The 19601-nt window shown below is 37.5% G+C and overlaps 1 protein-coding gene across 2 annotated transcripts; it reads right to left on the reverse strand.

Moving 5' to 3' along the window:
* Window positions 1-2151: 2151 nt before the first annotated feature.
* klhl24a (kelch-like family member 24a) lies at window positions 2152-19093 on the reverse strand. Of its 2 annotated transcripts, none has more exons than XM_061732168.1 (8): window positions 18825-19093; window positions 17489-17585; window positions 16525-17369; window positions 14832-15016; window positions 11417-11535; window positions 6757-6945; window positions 5686-5874; window positions 2152-5370 (listed from the first exon to the last, which is right to left on the reverse strand). In XM_061732168.1, the coding sequence occupies exons 2-8, from the start codon at window positions 17561-17563 to the stop codon at window positions 5170-5172; spliced, it is 1803 nt and encodes a 600-aa protein (XP_061588152.1). In that variant the 5' UTR covers window positions 17564-17585; window positions 18825-19093; the 3' UTR covers window positions 2152-5169. The 2 variants fall into 2 exon arrangements, with proteins under 2 accessions (XP_061588152.1, XP_061588153.1); XM_061732169.1 differs by lacking the exon at window positions 18825-19093 and adding an exon at window positions 17700-17822.
* Between the last annotated feature and the right edge of the window lie 508 nt (window positions 19094-19601).

The following is a 19601-nucleotide window of genomic DNA, read 5'->3' on the forward strand; positions in this document are numbered from 1 at the left end:
CAGTCTATAAATGATTTATGTGAAACCATGCTAGAGTCTCTTGCTCTTTAAGATACAATCTTGCTACGCTTATACATTTTTGTTGAAATGTCAACCCCTGTGATTATTTTATTTTGTGATTATTTAAATGTATTTTATTTATTTTCTTTTTATTTAAATTTAGAAGTTTATCTTGGAAAAAATGTATAGTTACATATTCGCTTGTGTGTTGTGAATTTATGTTTCAGTTGCAAACTAATGTTTCCTCAAAGGAATTTTTTAATTTTGAAAATGTTTAATAAAGTTTGTTTAAAAATTAAAAAAAAAAAAAAAAAATAATATTATAATCTGATTTAAAAAAAAATGTGGTTGCTGAACGATGAATGTGGCTGGTCCAACAAGTATTTAACAAACTTACAGGAGAAGTCATTAGGACGCAAAGCAGGAAGCAGCACACCTTCCTTCCTAATTTATTGCCACAGTTAGATACTTTCATTGTCTATGGTCTAATTTCCTAAAAATACTATTTTCAGATGAATGACCGCTCTTTTACCTTTGGAAATGTTTTAAACTGATCTGTGGAAAATGACTATAGCTTCCAAAATCAACTCCAGGAGTATCATAGAAGTCGTGGGACAGAGGAAACGTTCTGTATCTGTGAGCACTGACACTGCTGGGAAGAGTGCTCCTAGAACTACACTCCTTACTGCAGAAATGCAACATTTTTTGGCAAATAATGAAGGATCCAAGCTTACTTGAGAAATGCAGTGCTCTCTGTCCTTTCTTTGTTTTTGAAGACAGCTTTATCGCAATCCCAATTATTACCTATTAAAGATTGACAGCTCTGCAAGGTTGCATGAATTGAGTCAACATCAGGAAACAAAACCGGGAAGTTTGAAGAGCATATTTCATACCATGTGCCTTAATACAATTTACATTGTTTCTTTTTTCCTTTTCATTTTATCAGCATTAGTCATCTCAAAATCAGTGAAGCCAATGTTGTCATTGCCAAAGATTTTATGTCACTCGAAAACGTCATCATTTTACTCTCAATCTTTTACATTTTTACACGTGCACATCATCAACAGGTATCATTTGCATATTTCATTTCTATCATCGCATAACAATAGAAAATTTTAGGAATGTCTGTTCTATGCAAAAGTAGTTCTGCTTGAAAAGTTTGTTCAAAATACTATTTTACTCACACAAGACCATTCAGGACCTTCACGGTAACGCAATAGTGGTGAAATGTATTCAGATTTAGATTCAGACGACTTTATTAATCCCTTTGGGGGGTTCCCTCTGGGAAATTGACATCTCTATCTCACACACACAGCACTGTCATATACAAATCAAACACCCCAAAAACCAAACACCCATATAAAGATAAAAAGATAAAACATTTAAAAATAGAGATAAAAATTAAAAAACTAAATATTCTTGCTTGTGACAAGATGAGTGTAATTGTGAGGGAAAATCTGGAGCCAGTTTTCTGGTGTTAAATGTTAACACTTATGTGAACTTTAATAGTGTTTTCTTCTTCTTCAAATGTGCATCGCTGATGAACTTGTTTAATAAATGATAACAGAAAGTGGGGAAGCCACGACTTAAATATTTTCACACTGCTGCCAGTCCAAGGAGTCTGAGGAATGAAGCGGTTTTGATTACACCAACTCATTATTAAGATTAAAATTACTTAAGACGCAAACAAAGCTTAATAACGGTTTATTGTTGCAAGAGTTGCTCAATAATCCTTGAAAAAATGTGGTTAAATTGGTGCCATGTTTTCTTAGTCAATACAATGGCTCATTAAAACATCAACAGCATGATTGATCCCTCCATTCATAAGCTAAAGATGTCTGCACCCATGCATGACAGACTGCAGCAAACTGTAATTGTTGGTTAACTAAACACTTCTGGCATCTCCTCTTAATTATGTGAAGAGCTGGAACAGATACAGCTGCTTCTATCCTCTTGTTGTTCAAGTTAATATTAGAAAACTGCCATGGAGATGATCCACATGACCAGAGTGTTACCATGGTTTTTGTGCAGCTATAATCTGAGACCAAGTGGCATCTTCATTTTCACTTTGTTACGGATTAATTCTGGTTTCTTCATGCAGCTCGTATTACATTCTTAAACTAAATCCACAGATGAGACGGGACAAATTGCTGATACACAAAGAGAAAAAAACTTTATTGATGTTTCTTTTAGAAAAGTCAACCATTACATTTCAACATACTGTAGTTTACAATCCAAAGCTTTCTGGCAGTCTGACAGAGAGAAAAGAATAATAAAGTGGTACTAAACGGTTACAGCATGCATACAGTAATAAAAGCTTACAAAATGAGGGTCTGATTTAATGATCCACCCGTTTTATTCTTTTAAGGCCAACAACAGTATTTAAAAGGTTAAAGCTTCCATCTCGCATGACTGATTTTTTTCAACAAAACAACCTTTGGGCGTGAATCAAATCTACTTTTTGCTGATATGTGCATTCATATTAATTTGGTGATTAACTTTTAACAATCCACTCTTAAAGTTATGTTTTGCAGTATTTCACCGACATCGACAGCAACACAAATACGCAACTCACCACATCAAGGAAAAAAAAGAAAGACTATCAAAAGCACACAATAAATGAGAACATCAACATATTATATAATGAAAGCAAATAAATCAACTTAGTAGGACAGTGTTTGTGTCCCAGTTTGAGTAAATACTCAGTGAAATCAAAGGCACACACATACACTCATCCTGTTGGCCTCCTCAGTTACTCTGTTTCACTCTGAAAAGGAGTTTAGATCTGCCAGGGGGGTGTTTTATTTCCAACATATGGTACTGTTTAAGGCCTGGTACTGAACTCATCCATCCAGGAGCATAACTGACAGATTAATAAAACTAAATACCCCACCTTTTGTCACTGGGAGTGACAACTGGATACACAATCTGTGAAGTTTCTACGATATACTCTGGACTCCTAAATAGTGAAGAACATAGACCACCTTTGCCATCCTGACATGAAAAGTTTAAAATTCAAACTCACTCCTTTGTTGTTTCTCTGAAAACACTAGAAAAAGATAAGTAGTGACCAAGGAGGAGCTGACAGACCTTTTACCATCTCATCCATACATCACACCAAAGCAAAGAACATTCACTGATCAAGTAAAATAAAAAAATAAAAAATAATTTTTGTAATTCTACATTTAAGAGGATTTTCTCAAAGTGCACAATTGGGGCTCTTTGTTTTATAAACACAATATGAAAAAAAAAAAAGAGACAGAGAAAGATATATTTACACACAGAAAACATATTAAACGTTATATTCACAGCAATTTCTCTACACTATCAACACCAACTGCAGTAAAAAGTGAATTTACTGACCATGAGATACACATCCATAACCCTTGTCATTCAGAACTCTCAACCCTCTGTTGTGTGAGGTAAAACATTGCTACACACCTTTGCTGACCAGTAAACACAGATACAGACATACGCACCTGGAGGAATCCCTGGTTACCCCTTAGTTACATCTTTACATGTAAATGTTCAGGTGAGAGGCGCTTGCATCAGCAATAAGAGCTCTATTAGGAGAAGTTAGCAGTCATGCAACGGTTACACTACAACGCTAAGATGAACTTTCTCGGCTACGGCGCATCCAGACAGAGTAAAAAAAAAACCCTCAAACATACAAAGATCAGACATGCAACTCACTTATTTAGAGCCGTCTGAGTTTGATCTGCAAACGCTTCTCACATCTAAAAAAAATCCACCCACAAGCCCAGTATACCAATGAGCTTCTAAAGATATGACTAACTTAAGCTATGTATAATACAATTAACATACACTTATACAAAAATAAGAACAAACAGGTATAACTTAAAAGTATAAAAAAAAAGAAAATAGGAGAAAATGAGTTACAATAATTCTAATAATGATAAAAAGATATGGCAATCTTAAAAATGTGAGGTGATGACACATAAGGAACAGGGAAGTGAGAAGTTGACGTTTTGATGAAATGAAAACAGTGAGGCAGAGCAGGCAGTGGCTGCATGCAAATATTCCTGCACAGGCTTAGCTCTTTATCTCATTTCTTAAATCTTAGGTGAAGAGGTGAGAGCGAGTCAGAAATGTGACTGGTGATGAGAGAGTAGCTGTAGCTGTCATCCACATTTCTTAAATACCTTAAATATGAATGCAGAAGACAGCACTTCTTTGTATTCTTAGTGCTGGGTTACGCTGTGGACATATTTCTATGGAGTGCAGTTGGTACAGGTTTAGATGACCAGGCTAAATATTTACATGGTCATTTATCTGTCTGAAGGAATGATTATTGTGTCTCAAAAAGGGATATTCCTGTGCAGACGTATTGATTTTTGCTCTGTTTGGGTATGTTTGAGGTGTGATTTTCAGCAATGTATTTGGTAATCACCCTTATCTGTGATCATCTCATCCTCTATCAGGATCCTAGACACATGCACAATGTTGGGAAGTAAATGAATGGCCTGCTTACAATAACTGGTAGCATGATATAAATCAAAGTTGATGAACAATTCCTAATATGACACAAAGGCATTCTAGGCATTTTAAAATTTCATTTTTAAGGCACATGCTGTCAATTAAAATTTCTGTGATTCTGTACACTATTGATTATTCAATTTCTCTTTGTAATGTCGAAAGTTCTGTAAGTGTTCATAAAAGTGTACTAAAAACTAAATATTCTCCTCTAAGCAAAACTGCAATCTATTCTCTAATCATTAGAGTCTAATGGATACTGAACATATTCAGTAAAATATTTAAATCAACAAGTAGTTTCCAAAATATTAGGAGTCATACATGATGGATTACTTCCCAACTTTGTAGTGATAAACAAACATCTACCATACTGATCTGATTCCACTTCACCTCAGATTCTACTCAAGACATGATGAGCATTATTAGCCGTTTCACATTTCAACAGAAGGGTGATCACTAGTGGGGACATTAACAAAAGAGTCACAGCCACAGTGAGCAATGCTACAGGATGCGGTGAATAAAATAAATGAGCTCATTGGTGCTGTGGATTGAACCAATTTGAACCATTTATCTGTCATTAAAAACGTGTACAGTTGCATATGTGGTGTACTTAAAGAGTTTATGTTCCTTAGTGTGTCCTTGCATGTAAGAACATGGGTCTGCCTGGGTTTATGGTCATGACTTGTAATACTTGTCATTGTAGCGGTGGATGGTGACACAGCCATGGTAGGAGATGGGCCGCGGCATGGCTGCAGCACCTGTCATGATGCCCGTTGCGGGGTCGTAACACAGAATCGTGTCTGTGGCTTCACCACTCTCCCCTCGGCCACCGAGGATGAAGATTTTGCCGTTACACACCGACATGCCACAGCTCTCCTGAAAGTAGACGTAGAAACAGATTTTAATGATGCTGCTTTAGAGTGCACAAGTTCTTTTGCTCACTGAGATCGTGTCCAAAACCAGCCCCTGCACACTACACAGTTCTGTCATACAGATGAAACGAAACAGATCAGCTGCTAATGTAGTAACAATTGACTGGGCACTCCTTTTCTTGTATTAATGCTGCATGGGATACATTGAATGCATATGGTTTTAACAATTTTTAGTAAATATTCAGATTACTATTAAAGGACAACCGGGCTCAGTTTGGTGAGTGGGAAGAGATTTCAGCATCAGTATCTTATCTATTACCTGTTTGTTAAATGTGTGGACCACATGCATCCAGTAGTCCTCTGCAGGGTCGTAGCAGAAAATGGACTTGGTGAGGCCGCCGCAAACGTACACCAGGTTGTTGAGGGACACTGCTGTGATGCAGCGCTTGGCAATAGGGATGTTGGCACGCAGCAACCACGTATCTGTTTCTGGATCGTAGCACTGAACCTGTAACATACAGTTACAATATGAGTGAAAGAAAGAGTATGAATCTTGTCTTTTTTTCTTTTTAAACACAAATAACTTCGCGGGCATAACATATATAAAAAAACTGAGGTTAGGGTTGTTTTTTGTCTCAGTTTATGGACACTTCTGTGGGCTGAAATGAGCTTGCCTGCGAGAGGCTTTGTATACATTCCGAGGATTCTCTCGCCCACTTAAATATTTAAAATAAACTTCTTACAAAGTTTTTGGTTACTAACAGTCTTATAAGCATAGGATATAATTATACAAAACTGCAGAGATGACAAGTTTGAAATGAGTAGCTGTCACTCAAAACAAAAGCAATGTGTTCCAAAACAGCCCATCATATCTGAATTTCTGTAACAGATAACAAATCATCTTATCTTTTAAATTCGTTGTAAAAAGAAAAACCCTCTTGATATGTTGCTATTACATTAAAAGAAAATAAAAAAAAAATAAAAAAGTTTTGTTCTTGCTATCAATAAGTAACTCATGATCAATCAAACTTGAAATACAGCACAATAAAATGAGTGACTAGGATGCAGTTAATGAAGCAAATCCTCAGGCTCAATAATAAAAAAGACTGATCAGGATGTGTCATATATCAGCTTCATCTGCCAGCTAGTTACGTTTAACTGGAACTCTACTTTTCTTTTTTTTTTTAGATGTAACTGATCATAAATAGAGCATGACTGCTATGTATTATCATTAACTTGAATTTTAACCTGTTGTTCAGGCACATTGACTTTAAAAAAACAAGAACAATAATGGAAAACAGGTTCTGTGAGATAAAAGGGACCTTAGCTGTTAACACCACGTGGTTAATTGTGTATGTGGGACAGCAGACAGCAGACATCTGTCTCCCACCTTGTCTGAACAGGTTTCGTCGTCCGGCCCCCCTCCTATGACAAAGAGCTTGCCGGCGCAGCTGGCCACGGCCGGAGAGCTGACGGCCTCTTTCATGGGAGCCACTTCTGTCCAGCGATTCGAGAAGGAATCGTAGCACTCCACGTTGCTCAAGCGGGTCTGGCCGTCATAGCCTCCCACAGCATAGACCTGAGGACACAAAAATAAATGGTTTTTCTACACTGAAATATCTAAGAAAACTGATAGGAAAAATCTTTTTCCCTTTTACATGTGCTTTGCAACACAATATTGTTTTTCAACAAAGCTTTTTAGTTCATGGGTATGAATAACAACTTCTACGTCAGCACTAAGAGAACCAGTTAATCAGGTGCAGATGACGGATGACCTACTGCTTTGTGAACTCATAATTATTCCTGTCCTTATTGATTTTAATATTGTTATACACTTCCTTGGACACCTGAAGATTTTGGCATCTGCTAACCTATAAATATACAACAAAATATAAAATAAACAAAAAGTGTTACTCTAAACTCAGGCAACACCAGATATGAGAACCTGACTAATTTAGTTTTGTAATGTGCACAACCCAGACATGAAAAATGTTTGAGGAAGAAAAAGTTTTCAAAAGCCGGTGAAAGTTATAGATTTATTCTTTTCTTTTTTTAATAACATTGCCTAAAAAAAAAAACAGGCTCCATGCAGCATTAGGGTTACACTACACATAGACACACTCTTACGCAACAGAAACCCTTCAGGCTATTCCTGTCTCCGCAAAACAGGAAACACAAATAAGTTCAAAGTAGAGGGGAGAATAAGAAAGAAAAAAAGAACCAAAAAGACAAAAATGCAGGAAAACAAAAATTATTATTACCAAACGTAATAGTGAGAGATACAACTACTTTTTCCAACTGAAAACCCTGACACTTGTTCAAGTGACGGTCTGGTTTCCAAAGTAGTGTTGTCTCCAATTAATGCATTCTTTGCATATAACAGAACTGGAACCACGTAGACGGGCTCCAGATTGTTTATACTGATATCCTCTGCTGATAGCTGATAAGACGTTTGGCTAGTTGTTATACTGCTATAAACTGCCGTAATGCAAAACAAAAAGAGACATAAGAGGAGATGTACCCACAGGTAATGCTACTTTAATCACAAGCGCTGTTTCACTAAAATTATGTTCATGATCCATGAAGTAATTGTAGTGTAGTTAACAGAAACCAGTTAGGTTTGTAGATTTATCACATTTTTTAAAATTACAGCAGACCCAACCTTTAAAGCTGTCTTCTTTGATAAAGAAGGTAGTGTGTGTATGTGTGTGTGTGTGTGTGTGTGTGTGTGTGTGTGTGTGTGTGTGTGTGTGTGTGTGTGTGTGTGGGGGGGGGGGGGGGTTGGGGGTGGGGTGAGCTCACTCTCTTCTTTGTGATTCCTATTGTCAACATCCTCATAAGACAACTTGGATGCTTCTAATACAACTTTAAATCTAAGTTTATCAATAACAGCACATTTCACATGAGCTTGATGATACAACATACTGCATATTGATTGAGATGTAGTATGCAGTTTTCACAAAAACTCAATGTAATATCATTCAAAACTCCCTCCGTTCATGTGTTAGTTCCTGAACAAGCACTTAGATAAACATCTATACAATAATGATAAAGCCCTGTTAATAGCTGAATATTAAACTGACAAGTGAGAGATAGTAACCTTAACAGAAAACTTGACTCATTATGATGTAAATAACAAAAAGTGGGTGTATCTTAAGTTGATTTGTTTTAGCTCTGCCAAAGTAAGACCAGTCCAATAGGATGCAACGGACTGAGTGAGTGAGGCGTTTTGTACTTAAATCCTTCCAAGAATAATCTATATACTCAAGACAAAGGTCTTGTAGCTGTGTTTTATCATGTTTACTGACTCTGAAAAAAAAACTAGCTGCAAATATGATATCAAACTCGATAAAACTGGGATGCATGATCTATGACTTCATAAAGAGACTTGATTTAAAAATTTAGAAGGAAGCTTATACATTATAGTAATGTTTGAATAAAGGTGGTTTATCATTAGTTCAGGTTTTAGTATCCAACACAGTTTCAGCTGGCAGGTGTGTTTTGACACATCTAAATTCTAAAACAACAACTTGCTAAAACACACAGAAAGAGCATGAGAGAGACATTCCAAGGCACTCTTGACAATCTGTATAGCCATTTCTGATTTGGGTTTAAAAGAGTAAAGACATATACATTCATTAGTATCATCTGCAAGGGCGTTATCACAAATATAACTGGAAATCAAAATATTAGATTTTTCCACTAGCAATGCAAATGAGTTGAAGAACTACTTTTTGTGTGAAGTTTTTGCATAAAAATGAACATGCGTATGAGTTTAGTGGACTATTGTTCACAGTACTCAGCTGTGTCACTTTAAATTTGCAACTGGAGCATCAAAGCTGTTCATCAAGCGATTAAATTACAGACTAAGTGAGGAAATGACTGGGTACGGGCTTTGGGGTGGGGGAAGGAGGGGGGCACTGAATTCTGAAGAAAAACCACAGAAACAGACATCCAAACAAGAGATACTGCATGTTTGAGATTAAAAGATGTAGAAAAAGACAACAACGACGATGGAAAATTATACAGGTCCTTCCTGTCACATACAAGGAAGTGAAACATGATAAATGGCACACATAAGTGCCTTCCAAGGAAAAAAGATAAACTCATGATTAGAATTTACTTAAGTGGAAACACGACCATGCCACTGTTCTGCTGTGGTATTTTGACCGGAGCGTGACTCCACGACGTCAGAAAATAGAATGAACAAAATAATAAGACAACAATAGTAATTCTTGAAGAGTCTGTAGCATGAACATAGAGACACAAATATGAGCATATGAGAAGGGCAGCATATCCTAAGATTCAACATATCCAAGGAAAACAATGTTGAAAAAGCACAAAAAGTGTGTCTTTATATCGGGGATGGGTGTTGCCAAGGACCTCACGATACGATACAATATTGTGATATCCAAATTTTGCGATATATTGCGATGTTATACATAGTTTGCTGAAAACTGTGAAAGGCATTATGCATCTTAAAATCAGAGTTGCACGTACATCAGATTATTGTGATTCACGGGACAAACTGATTCAATACAATGTAAATCAAATTATCCATGCTGTTTTATTGCAACTATTTGCATATATTTTTCATATTATTTACATAATATGAAATTAAAATTAACAATATTATTTAAGCCCATGTATACAATAAAGTCGTACTGGATTTACAACCCATCTGACAAAGATAATAATAATTCAAATTTTGAATATCGATATTTTTTGCCCACCCCGAGTTTATATTGTATGAGTGAACACTGACTTTAAATGGGCTTTAAAAGCACAATGCTATGCACTGAAAACAATTCAGATCTAAAAAATAATCTAAAAAATTATTATTTAGTGTAATTACTTTTCTTGGAGCTTAAAGCCATCTCCTTAATAAATATTTTACTTCTTGAAAAAAAACTTCAGAATAAATGCTTTTATATGGGAACTTGGCGTGTGTTCACACTTCTTTCCATCTCTCAGAACTGTGGCTGCTGCGGAGACACATGAAGTACGATGCAGGATAATGAACTAAACTAGAGCTTGCCTTGGAGACCACGTCACACTGCCAGTGACCCAGCAACCGAGTCAAGAGGTGAGGAAGAATTAGGTCGGAAGTAGACTTCAAGTGTATTTTTCTTTTATGTGTAATCAGTAAATCTGCTACACAGTAACAGTATCAGAGTTACTTGCTGTCATGCCCAGAAATGTCCGTCTGTGTTTATGCTCTTGAAAGGTACATGAAGATAAGAAGGCACCACTTGTTTGCTAACATACAGGTATTTCACCGTACACACTATGAATCAACATTCCTTGTCACAAAACACACTGATAGACTACTCAAGAATTTCCCTCATCATCCTTATCATCAAAGAGAGCCCGCTCCAGCCAAATGTAAACGAAAACTGAAGGATGCTATTACTCAGGCATTCAATATATCTGGAGTTAAAAAAAAAAAAAAAACTAAACAAAAAAAAAAACACATTCTTTCTAGCCATTACTGAACTATTATGTCCAAAGGTAAAATTACATATCAGATGCCACAAGGTGATTCTGCAGAACTTCCAGTTCACCCATCTGTGCTTTGATTGTTTACACCAATAGCTGGGAGAACAAAATAGATAATAGTCTCCTTTCCAATGAAGCACCGTCACTGAAACTACTATTAACACGAAACATACAGTATTTTCACATAAAACAAGACTAGACTTCTGATGAAAGTGCATGTGCTGAATTTTTCCATTTAAAAAAAGAAGATGATGCTATTGAATATCTTGTATCTTGAACATCAGTTTTCACACTTGCATTACTGCCTCAGTTTTCCGAACATTTGTCCAGAGGGCATCCTGCATGTTTCAAAAGGCTCTTTTCTATTTTTTAGACCACATGTCACATGGAGGATCGTCTGACGTGCATTATATGTGTGACTACAGATGAAATCAACACCAAAGCTGGTGATGCTGTTGTGCAAGTAGCAAGTTAAATCTGATATTCATGTAAATATCAAGTTGAAAACCTCTTGACATTGAGACATAAAATCGCCTTGATTTTCCTCTCACCTTGCCCAGAAGGACGCCCATTTTGTGTCGCCAGCGGCCTTTGTTAAGAGAAGCCACTCTGATCCAGAGATTGAGCTGGGAGTTGTACATCCACACATCCCTGCTGTTGATACGGCCACCTGAAGACACAGCAGAACTACATTGTTAAATTCTGTCAGTATCAATACTGATGTTGCAACTAAAAGTTCAGTCTGAGTAGGAGAGTCAGTTATTTTAATGCTAATATTATATTTAATCCTTAAGATGTAATGTAAAGAAAACACACACACACACACACACACACACACACACACACACACACACACACACACACACACACACACACACACGTTGCTTTTGGTGAACAGCAAGCTTTGAATAGTGTGTTTGGCAAATGAATGCTCTACCTTTTAACTAGGCCATAGTTGTAAATCTTGAGCAATGCACATAATAGCTTCAGTAATTACAGACAATCCTGTAATAATGTGCACTAAATATACACATAATGTCATGTTTAAGGACACGTGTGCACAGATGTTCTTCCCTCTCTAAGCATATATCCTGAAATATGATAGCTAACAAAAACAAAACAAATGAATAAATAAATGTACTAATAGACTATTACTTTAGTCATCTCTCTATTTTCAAAGAATATATAGTCACGTGACAAGTTACAAGTGCTACCCTTAACTTAAAACAAGCCCAAACATGTCTTGTGTACCCCGCGTTTAACTCTCCTACGTGGATAGTCTTAACCGCAGGTCAGGTCTAATGTAAACAGAACTAACGCGGGGTGTCGGGTCCTGGGAGGGGGTTTGTTGATCACGTAACCTGAGTACAGCCTATCAAGGAAAATTGTATTTATGTATTATTATTTTATAAATAAGTAAACGGCTGATGAGAGTAACAACACCAGCAGGAAGTCGAAGGTAGAACCTATATCTGTGTGACCCTCAGCCTCGGAGCCGCGGACGCCTTAAACCGGCGTATGTCCAGAACCACATAGGATGGTCAATTGTTTGAACAAATGGAAACAAAAATGACAAAACGTGGGTTTGCAAGAAGCAAAACCCGGCTAAAAAACATTCGTCCTGATGTTCATACATTCTTGTTTTGAAAATGACACCTGTCTGACGTCGTATGAATCTTGCTGATGTGGGGACAATACGTCATTCTACGCGACCACACAGGTGACTTTATGTTTCGTGGTTAACACCTCCCGACTCGCTTTCCTCCCTTCAACTTGCCTTCAGGCCCGAGGTGACAAATAACCCACCTTGCGTTTTATTACCCAATGAGCATTAAACACACGTTCATTATCCAGCAATATTAGCGGGATCCAATCTAAAAACGCATACATAAACACACCTGGATAAAGATCATCAACTACAATGCACATAATGCAGACAATACATTTTATTTATGATGGAATGAATTAATTCTAAAGTGGAATTTTGAAGAAAAACAGTGTCAACAGCAGAATGAAGACAATTGTAATGCAATTTTAAATGAACTGAGAAAACCTAGGGTCATTTTGCTGTGAATAGGTAAAACCTACATTGTTACTCAAACCAGACACAATCTGCTAGTTTTTAATCCAACAACAACTGAAAGTGCCACAAGCAACAAGCAGGAGGAACAAGATAATAACAAACTGAATGTTCTGTAGTTCTGTTATTTCACTGAGACTTGGATTAATCACACATTATACATGCAAATACAGTCCAGAAAAATGAATGACGACTACACCTTAAAACATTGATGGTGATGGATGATAATTGAAGCATGTGTGTTTAAAAAACTGCCTGACAGTCATAAGAGTCAGACAGAAGGCCCTTTAAGCAGTTGACAAAAGATGTACTAATTAAAAGAGAGACTGCAGGATAAGGGTGTGTGTTGAAGAAGCCTCTTGTTACTATCATATGTTCAATGTATGAGAGACATGCAAATGTTCCACATGCCATTGAGACCAACTAACTGAGTAAAAACTGGAGGCTCTGTGAGGTTTTTGCACAATTTCCTGATGAGGGAATGGACAGAGCAACTGAAGCTGTGTGCAGGAATGTAATCTGGAGAGTGCAAAATAAAATACACACAAGACACTGGGATTAAATGCTACTCACGTGGATGTACATGGAAAAAAGAAGAAGAGAGAAAAACACTTTGGGTAATTTGCATAAGAAATTACGCCATGGGGGGAAGGCTAACTGTTCAGGCAACATCTTAGATAGATTGATAGGTCACACGTGAGGACTTGGCACGTTATTCAGCTATTGCTCAGTTATTCAGCTGTTTTTCTGTTGGCTTTTTTTCCAATAACTTCAGCAGCTCATGCAAATCATGTCTGAACGTGAGCAGCCCTAGCAGACATGTTAGAACTCAGTTAGAACTAGAATGCAAATGTTGTTGCATTTTGTTGGAAATAATTGTATAAAAGTTAATAAATAAAAAAAACTCAGTTCTGTTAATACAGCACCAATACAGCAGTGTTTTTGTACATAAACCTTGTACATGTTTTAGTTCAATAACAATCCTCAGTCTGACCTAATTTGTGAACATGAATGAGGTAATACTAATGTGTTTCTTAATCGCAATGTCTTTTTTCCCCCATCAGAGGAGATTTACTCCACTCACACAGCAGTTAACCCCAGAAATGTAGCAGGTTTGCCAGTAAGCCAGAAGTGATTTATCTCAGTTTCAGATTTACTTTAAAGCTTTTTACAACAAAGTGAAAAGTGTTGTTAGATCCTTGTATAAATTAGATTCTGAGAACATGTGAAGGCGGTGACCTTTCTGAGTGGCCAACAGGAAAAGAGAACTGGGCAGTGAGGGTGTTGCTCAGCACTGAGCCAAGCGAGTGCATCCAGATGTTACGGTCATATTTTCCCCCAACTCAAACAGACTTGAGGCAGTAAAAATAACACAGGGCAAACAGCCATCACACTACTTCGCAGAGACATTAGATGGTCATTTAAGCTGAGCCTGGCTATGTCTTTTCAAAGAATGTACTGAATTAACTTTGTTTTTGGGATATGATGCTATTTTGAACTGATTATGATGAATTTGAAACAACCAAAAACATGATTCTAAACACAGTAAGTAATAAGTGAAATTCTATTGTTAATACTTCCTAAAAAGGAAAAAAGAAAAACTAATGTTCATCCACAGTTAAAGTACTATAAATCATTGTGAATTTTCACTAACCACAGTGATTTCCTTGAAGTATAAAACATAAATGCATTTAAAAAAAAAACTCAACCTTGGATTGGGGTTTTGAGGATTTCATTTCTTGCTAGTCTGCAAATAATGTGAAAACATCAACTAGCCTGCAAGACTTCTGTACTAGTGTACTGTACCCAGTTAACTTAAGCTGGCACTGATTTAAACTTTAAGCTACATAAATAAATTGCTTGTATTAAATACTGTACGATCTTACCTGACACCAGAATGTCATTGCGCAATGCACAGACAGCATACTCAGATTTGGTGAACTCTGGTAGTTTTGCCAATGATTTCCATTCCCCTGTGACTGGATCATAGCATTCAGTGTAGGGCAGGTTAAATCCGCCAGCCCGCTCACAGCCACCTACCACCACAATCACCTCTGAGTAGCCAGTCGACCTGTAAGGGAATTGGGCAGGGTGGTTAATACTAGGGAGAGAAATGTAAATTAGAAATTGAGGAAAAACATCTATCTGAAGCAAAGAAAACACAAACACAAGAACAATCTTTTTCATGAAGGCAAGAAGTATCTCATTAAAACACTATATCTGTCAGCCAATGCAAAGAGTAAGAAAACATACAGGATTTATTTTCAAAAACACAGAGACTAATATCATTATTGTGGCAAAGAATTAGATTACACTTAAACAGCTAATTTATTTTCAAAGCATAGTTTATGACAAGAGGTATAAATCTAAGTTATAACAACACATACTTAAGAATACATGGTCATAATGTTTAATTCTTTGGCTGATAAACACGTGCAAGTGAGGGGGGCTAAATAACTATAGATTCTTCATTTATTATATAATTATAAAATAATAACACTAAATGTACACTTATATGATATGCTAGTTCTGACCCAGGTAGGAATAAGTACTTGAATATGCCTGCGAGATAGTCTAGCCCAGGAATAGTGCAGCTTTGTGTGTGTGTGGGTTTTGTGTATGTGCTGGTGTAGACGAGGAAGTGGAAAATCTGTTTTGAGCACAATGTGGCCCTGAGGGCAAACGAAGCAGACAGTGCAGGGAAGAACTACTTGACTGGCCTGCTGAGCAGCACAGATCTGCTTCGATCATGACAATACACGTGAAATAAATCTCACACAGCCTTAAGAACTTACAGCTGAGCCTGAACCCATTTTAGCCATTATAGCAGCTTAAATAACAGAGCCAGATGTACTGCTGTTTGTTGTGAGGCAGTCTGCCATATGGTATGTTATATAGTTAATTCATGAGGTTTCACTCAACACCAGCCTTTGTTCTTTGTCAAAGATGGTGGACACTCTAAAAAGAAACAAAAACAACAGCCAGAAACAAAAGACCATTTGGTAAATAGGTGTGCAGTGAACAGGAGGGGACTCAGGGAATCCAAACACATCCCTTCTACACTCCTGGTATGATAACAAGACTCAACATTTCATGTGACTGGTATTTCTTACATCACTTTTTTTTTTTTTTTTTAAAGCAACTGGTCTCTGTATGAACATGCCCTGCTTCCCTCTATCTCGTCAATTTCAAATTAGAAAACAACGCTTCGTCAACAACAAGCTTGTCTTTTCAACACAACCCTCCCTGCGTCTGGCACACTGACACACACACACACACACACACACACACACACACACACACACACACACACAACAACACAGCCAAGAGCACAAAGTTCATTACCAAGTTGTAACCTCTAGCTACGCAATGTGGGGTAAAATATTAGCCAACTGCTTATAAGCAGCTGTTGCAGTTGAATAAGAAATGCAAACAGGGGGAAAGATTTAAGAGGAAAGATTAGTCAGCTATTTCATGTGACTACAGTGCTGTGCATGCTGTAAAATAACAAGTTATGCCCTTTAATTAAAAAAAAAAAAAAAGAAAAAAAAAACCTTCCAAAGAAGACATTTTCTGTACCTGCGTGGACGGGTTCTGGGTGACATCATTTCATTTCCCAACACGTGGTAGCGTCTGGCTTCGTGGAGAAGCTGATAGCACTCTGGAGCATTCTGGATGAGCTGGTCTCCCTCAACTGTCTGGACAAAGTAGTTGGGATGCAGCAGGGGCAACCGGACATGGTGCAGCAAAGCCTTCAGAATGGGCTTCCTGTGCTCCATACTGTGATAGACCCATCGCATGACTGCCTCAAACACCATCTCCTCCTTACCAACGCACAGTTCGTCACTGTTAATGTACTCTTCAAGTTCTTCTTTGCGAAGATCAAGGAACTCCTCATGCTGTGCCACCTCTGAGAAGTTGGCCATGGCATAACTGCGACATCGGCCGGCTAGCGTTTTCAGGGCATGTGCATCTGCAAAACGCTGGATGCCCAGGCAGTTGCATGGGTCAAGCTGGTCTTCTAGGAACTTTGCACAAGCATCACGCAGTGTGGTGATCTGGAAGAGGCTGGAGGTTTCAAAGAGGAACTGGACATTCTCAGTGGTGATCTTGGCACGGCCTGTGTAAACATAGGTGAGGAACGAGTCCATAGCCTCTGCCAGGATACCATTGATTTCTACCAGCATCTCTCGGCTCTCGCGGTGATCGTTGCAGAACATGGCTCTGAAGTAGGATGAACAGGCAGAGAGGACAGCGCGGTGGCAGGGGAACTCACGACCCTGGACACTGATGACAACATCAGTGAAAAGGCGGCAGTCACGAAACTCATTGAACACCTGCAGGATGGCCTCTGAGTGCGATGAGCCAGAGCAGAAGTCCAAGATATCCTGACTTCCTAAGGTTTTAGGATCAACCTCAAACACCTTAGGAATAGAAGAAAAGAAGACGAAGAGAAGAAAAGAGTGTTAAATATTGCTCAATAAGACTTCAATAAGATATACTTCAAGACGGAAAACGTGGAAACATTCCCATTTGAGGCCACCTTGCGTTTGACAGCTGGTGAGTCCCTGATCCCAGAGTCCTCCCTGTTCATCCTCCTTCCCAAAATCAACACCATTGCGGCTTCCTTCAATTCAGACCTACAAATTGAGATAAGAAAGTGGAGCACATTAAAAAAAAAACATTTCCATGGAACATTTCTAATAAGCTATGTACAACTTAGAAAAGACATCATATGCAAATAGAGCTCTTACTTGGTCAGTATGGAAAGTGTAAGGAAAATACATGAGCATCACAAACACATTTTTTCAAGCCTATGGGGAAGAGATAAAATCTTTTACATCACAGTTGAAGAACATAAACTATGAGTAGTTAGGTCTGAGCTGCACATAGATTTGTCTGGTACTTCCTCCAGCTAGATCAACACACTGCAAAACAGTTGTAGCCTGCAGCACAATAGATTGCATGAGAGGAGGGATGACAAAGAAGTAGAGGCGGGAGAGAGGTTGAGCAACGGTTGGAGGGCCAACTTACATGTCAGTCAGGTTTGTTTTGAAAAGAGGGGTGGGGGGCAGGGACACCATCAAACACCCCATAATACGTGTCTGAACAAGTGTAAAGTCAAAGGTATTGATATCCTTCAGTCATATTTTCTTTTATGTTAAACCTGTTGTCATTTTGACATTGTCTCCTTTAAGAAAATGTATTTATAGTAAAGTCTGTATCTATTTATAACCCTTCTTCAGTATTTGAGGGAAACTATTATGCCTTTTGTCATACTGCCTCCTCCAAACTTGATAACAAGTATGACCTATGCTTCTATTAGGTCATAGATCTGTTGTTATTCTCAACTTGCCATGCTCAACTCAATCATGCGTCTCATTTGTCAGCAGCAGCTCTTTGCACTTGTGTTGACTTTTTGACAAGACAGGTTGAGCCAGAGGTGGCAGAAGATGTACTTCTATTGAGGCAACAAATAGAACAATAACAATAACAGTAATCCAAAAATAAAACACAAATGTAATGATAATTGATAGGTTCTTATAACAAAACATCATTTCAAAAAAATCCAATCCAAATCCAAAAAAATGATGTAGGTATCTCACATCATTTTTTATTGTATTAATTGCAAATAAACTATAATGCATCAAAGAATGGCGGATAAACGACGAAATTGACAAAGTTGAGCCCCAGTTGAACAATGAAGACTCCTCATGTTTATGGAGCTGAGCTCGTGACCGTTAGTGGAAACTTGGAAATAAATAAATAAATAAATAAGCAAGATTAAATAAGGCACTCGTCTAACCCAAACCAAAAAATTAACCAAATGTCGACACTTCTAAAACAATGGATCCATAGTTATGGAAATACACTGTTACCTTTTTAAAGAAGTTTTCAGATGATGCTTCCTCCTTTTCTGTTACGGGTGAAGGGAAAAAATATTGTGAAAAACAAATCTGCCCTGATTTTTTTTTTTTAAGAACTATGTTTGACAATATCTTCCGTTTGTATCTTCCGTTATAAAAGAATATGGCCTTTGTTACACAACCGAGACATTTTGACGGCTGTAATAAAGGACAAAAACAAGCACTTCGAATTGGCTAACTTTGTTGTAAACAGAGCGCCCATATATATACTTGTCAAGAAAAAAAGATCCAGCCCACTGCGCCCATACAGACGTCTCCACAGGTGCATTGTGGGTAACGTAGTCTAATTCGTTTTTCTTAATTAAGGTTTGTCGAACAAAAAAACCACACTTCCCAAACACCTCTGGTTCTCCACGTGGCTTTTCTTTGTTTGCAAACAAACGACACATTTATTGGAAAAATGGAATCACAATAAGTTCGAGCAGGCGGAAAAGCGCGGAAATAGATCGCTTTAAAGCAATACGCTGATTAACTTATAGAAGATAGTTTTATTAGAATAAAAAATACACATTTGGAAACATTTTTTAAAACTTTTCACATTAAAAGTTTGCAAACGACAGAAAACGTTTGTCATGTAAAATGCATATAAAATGGTAAACATACGCGAAAAGGTAAAAACTCTGTAATGTAACTTTATAAACACGTGAAAACAGGATGTAACCCAGCATGTTTTTCAGGTGAGGAGGTAGGAGGAGCTTTTTGTCGAGGTCGGGACAAAGGATGTCACAA

Source organism: Cololabis saira, chromosome 10, assembly GCF_033807715.1.
Source record: "Cololabis saira isolate AMF1-May2022 chromosome 10, fColSai1.1, whole genome shotgun sequence".
Taxonomy (NCBI): Eukaryota; Metazoa; Chordata; class Actinopteri; order Beloniformes; family Belonidae; genus Cololabis; species Cololabis saira.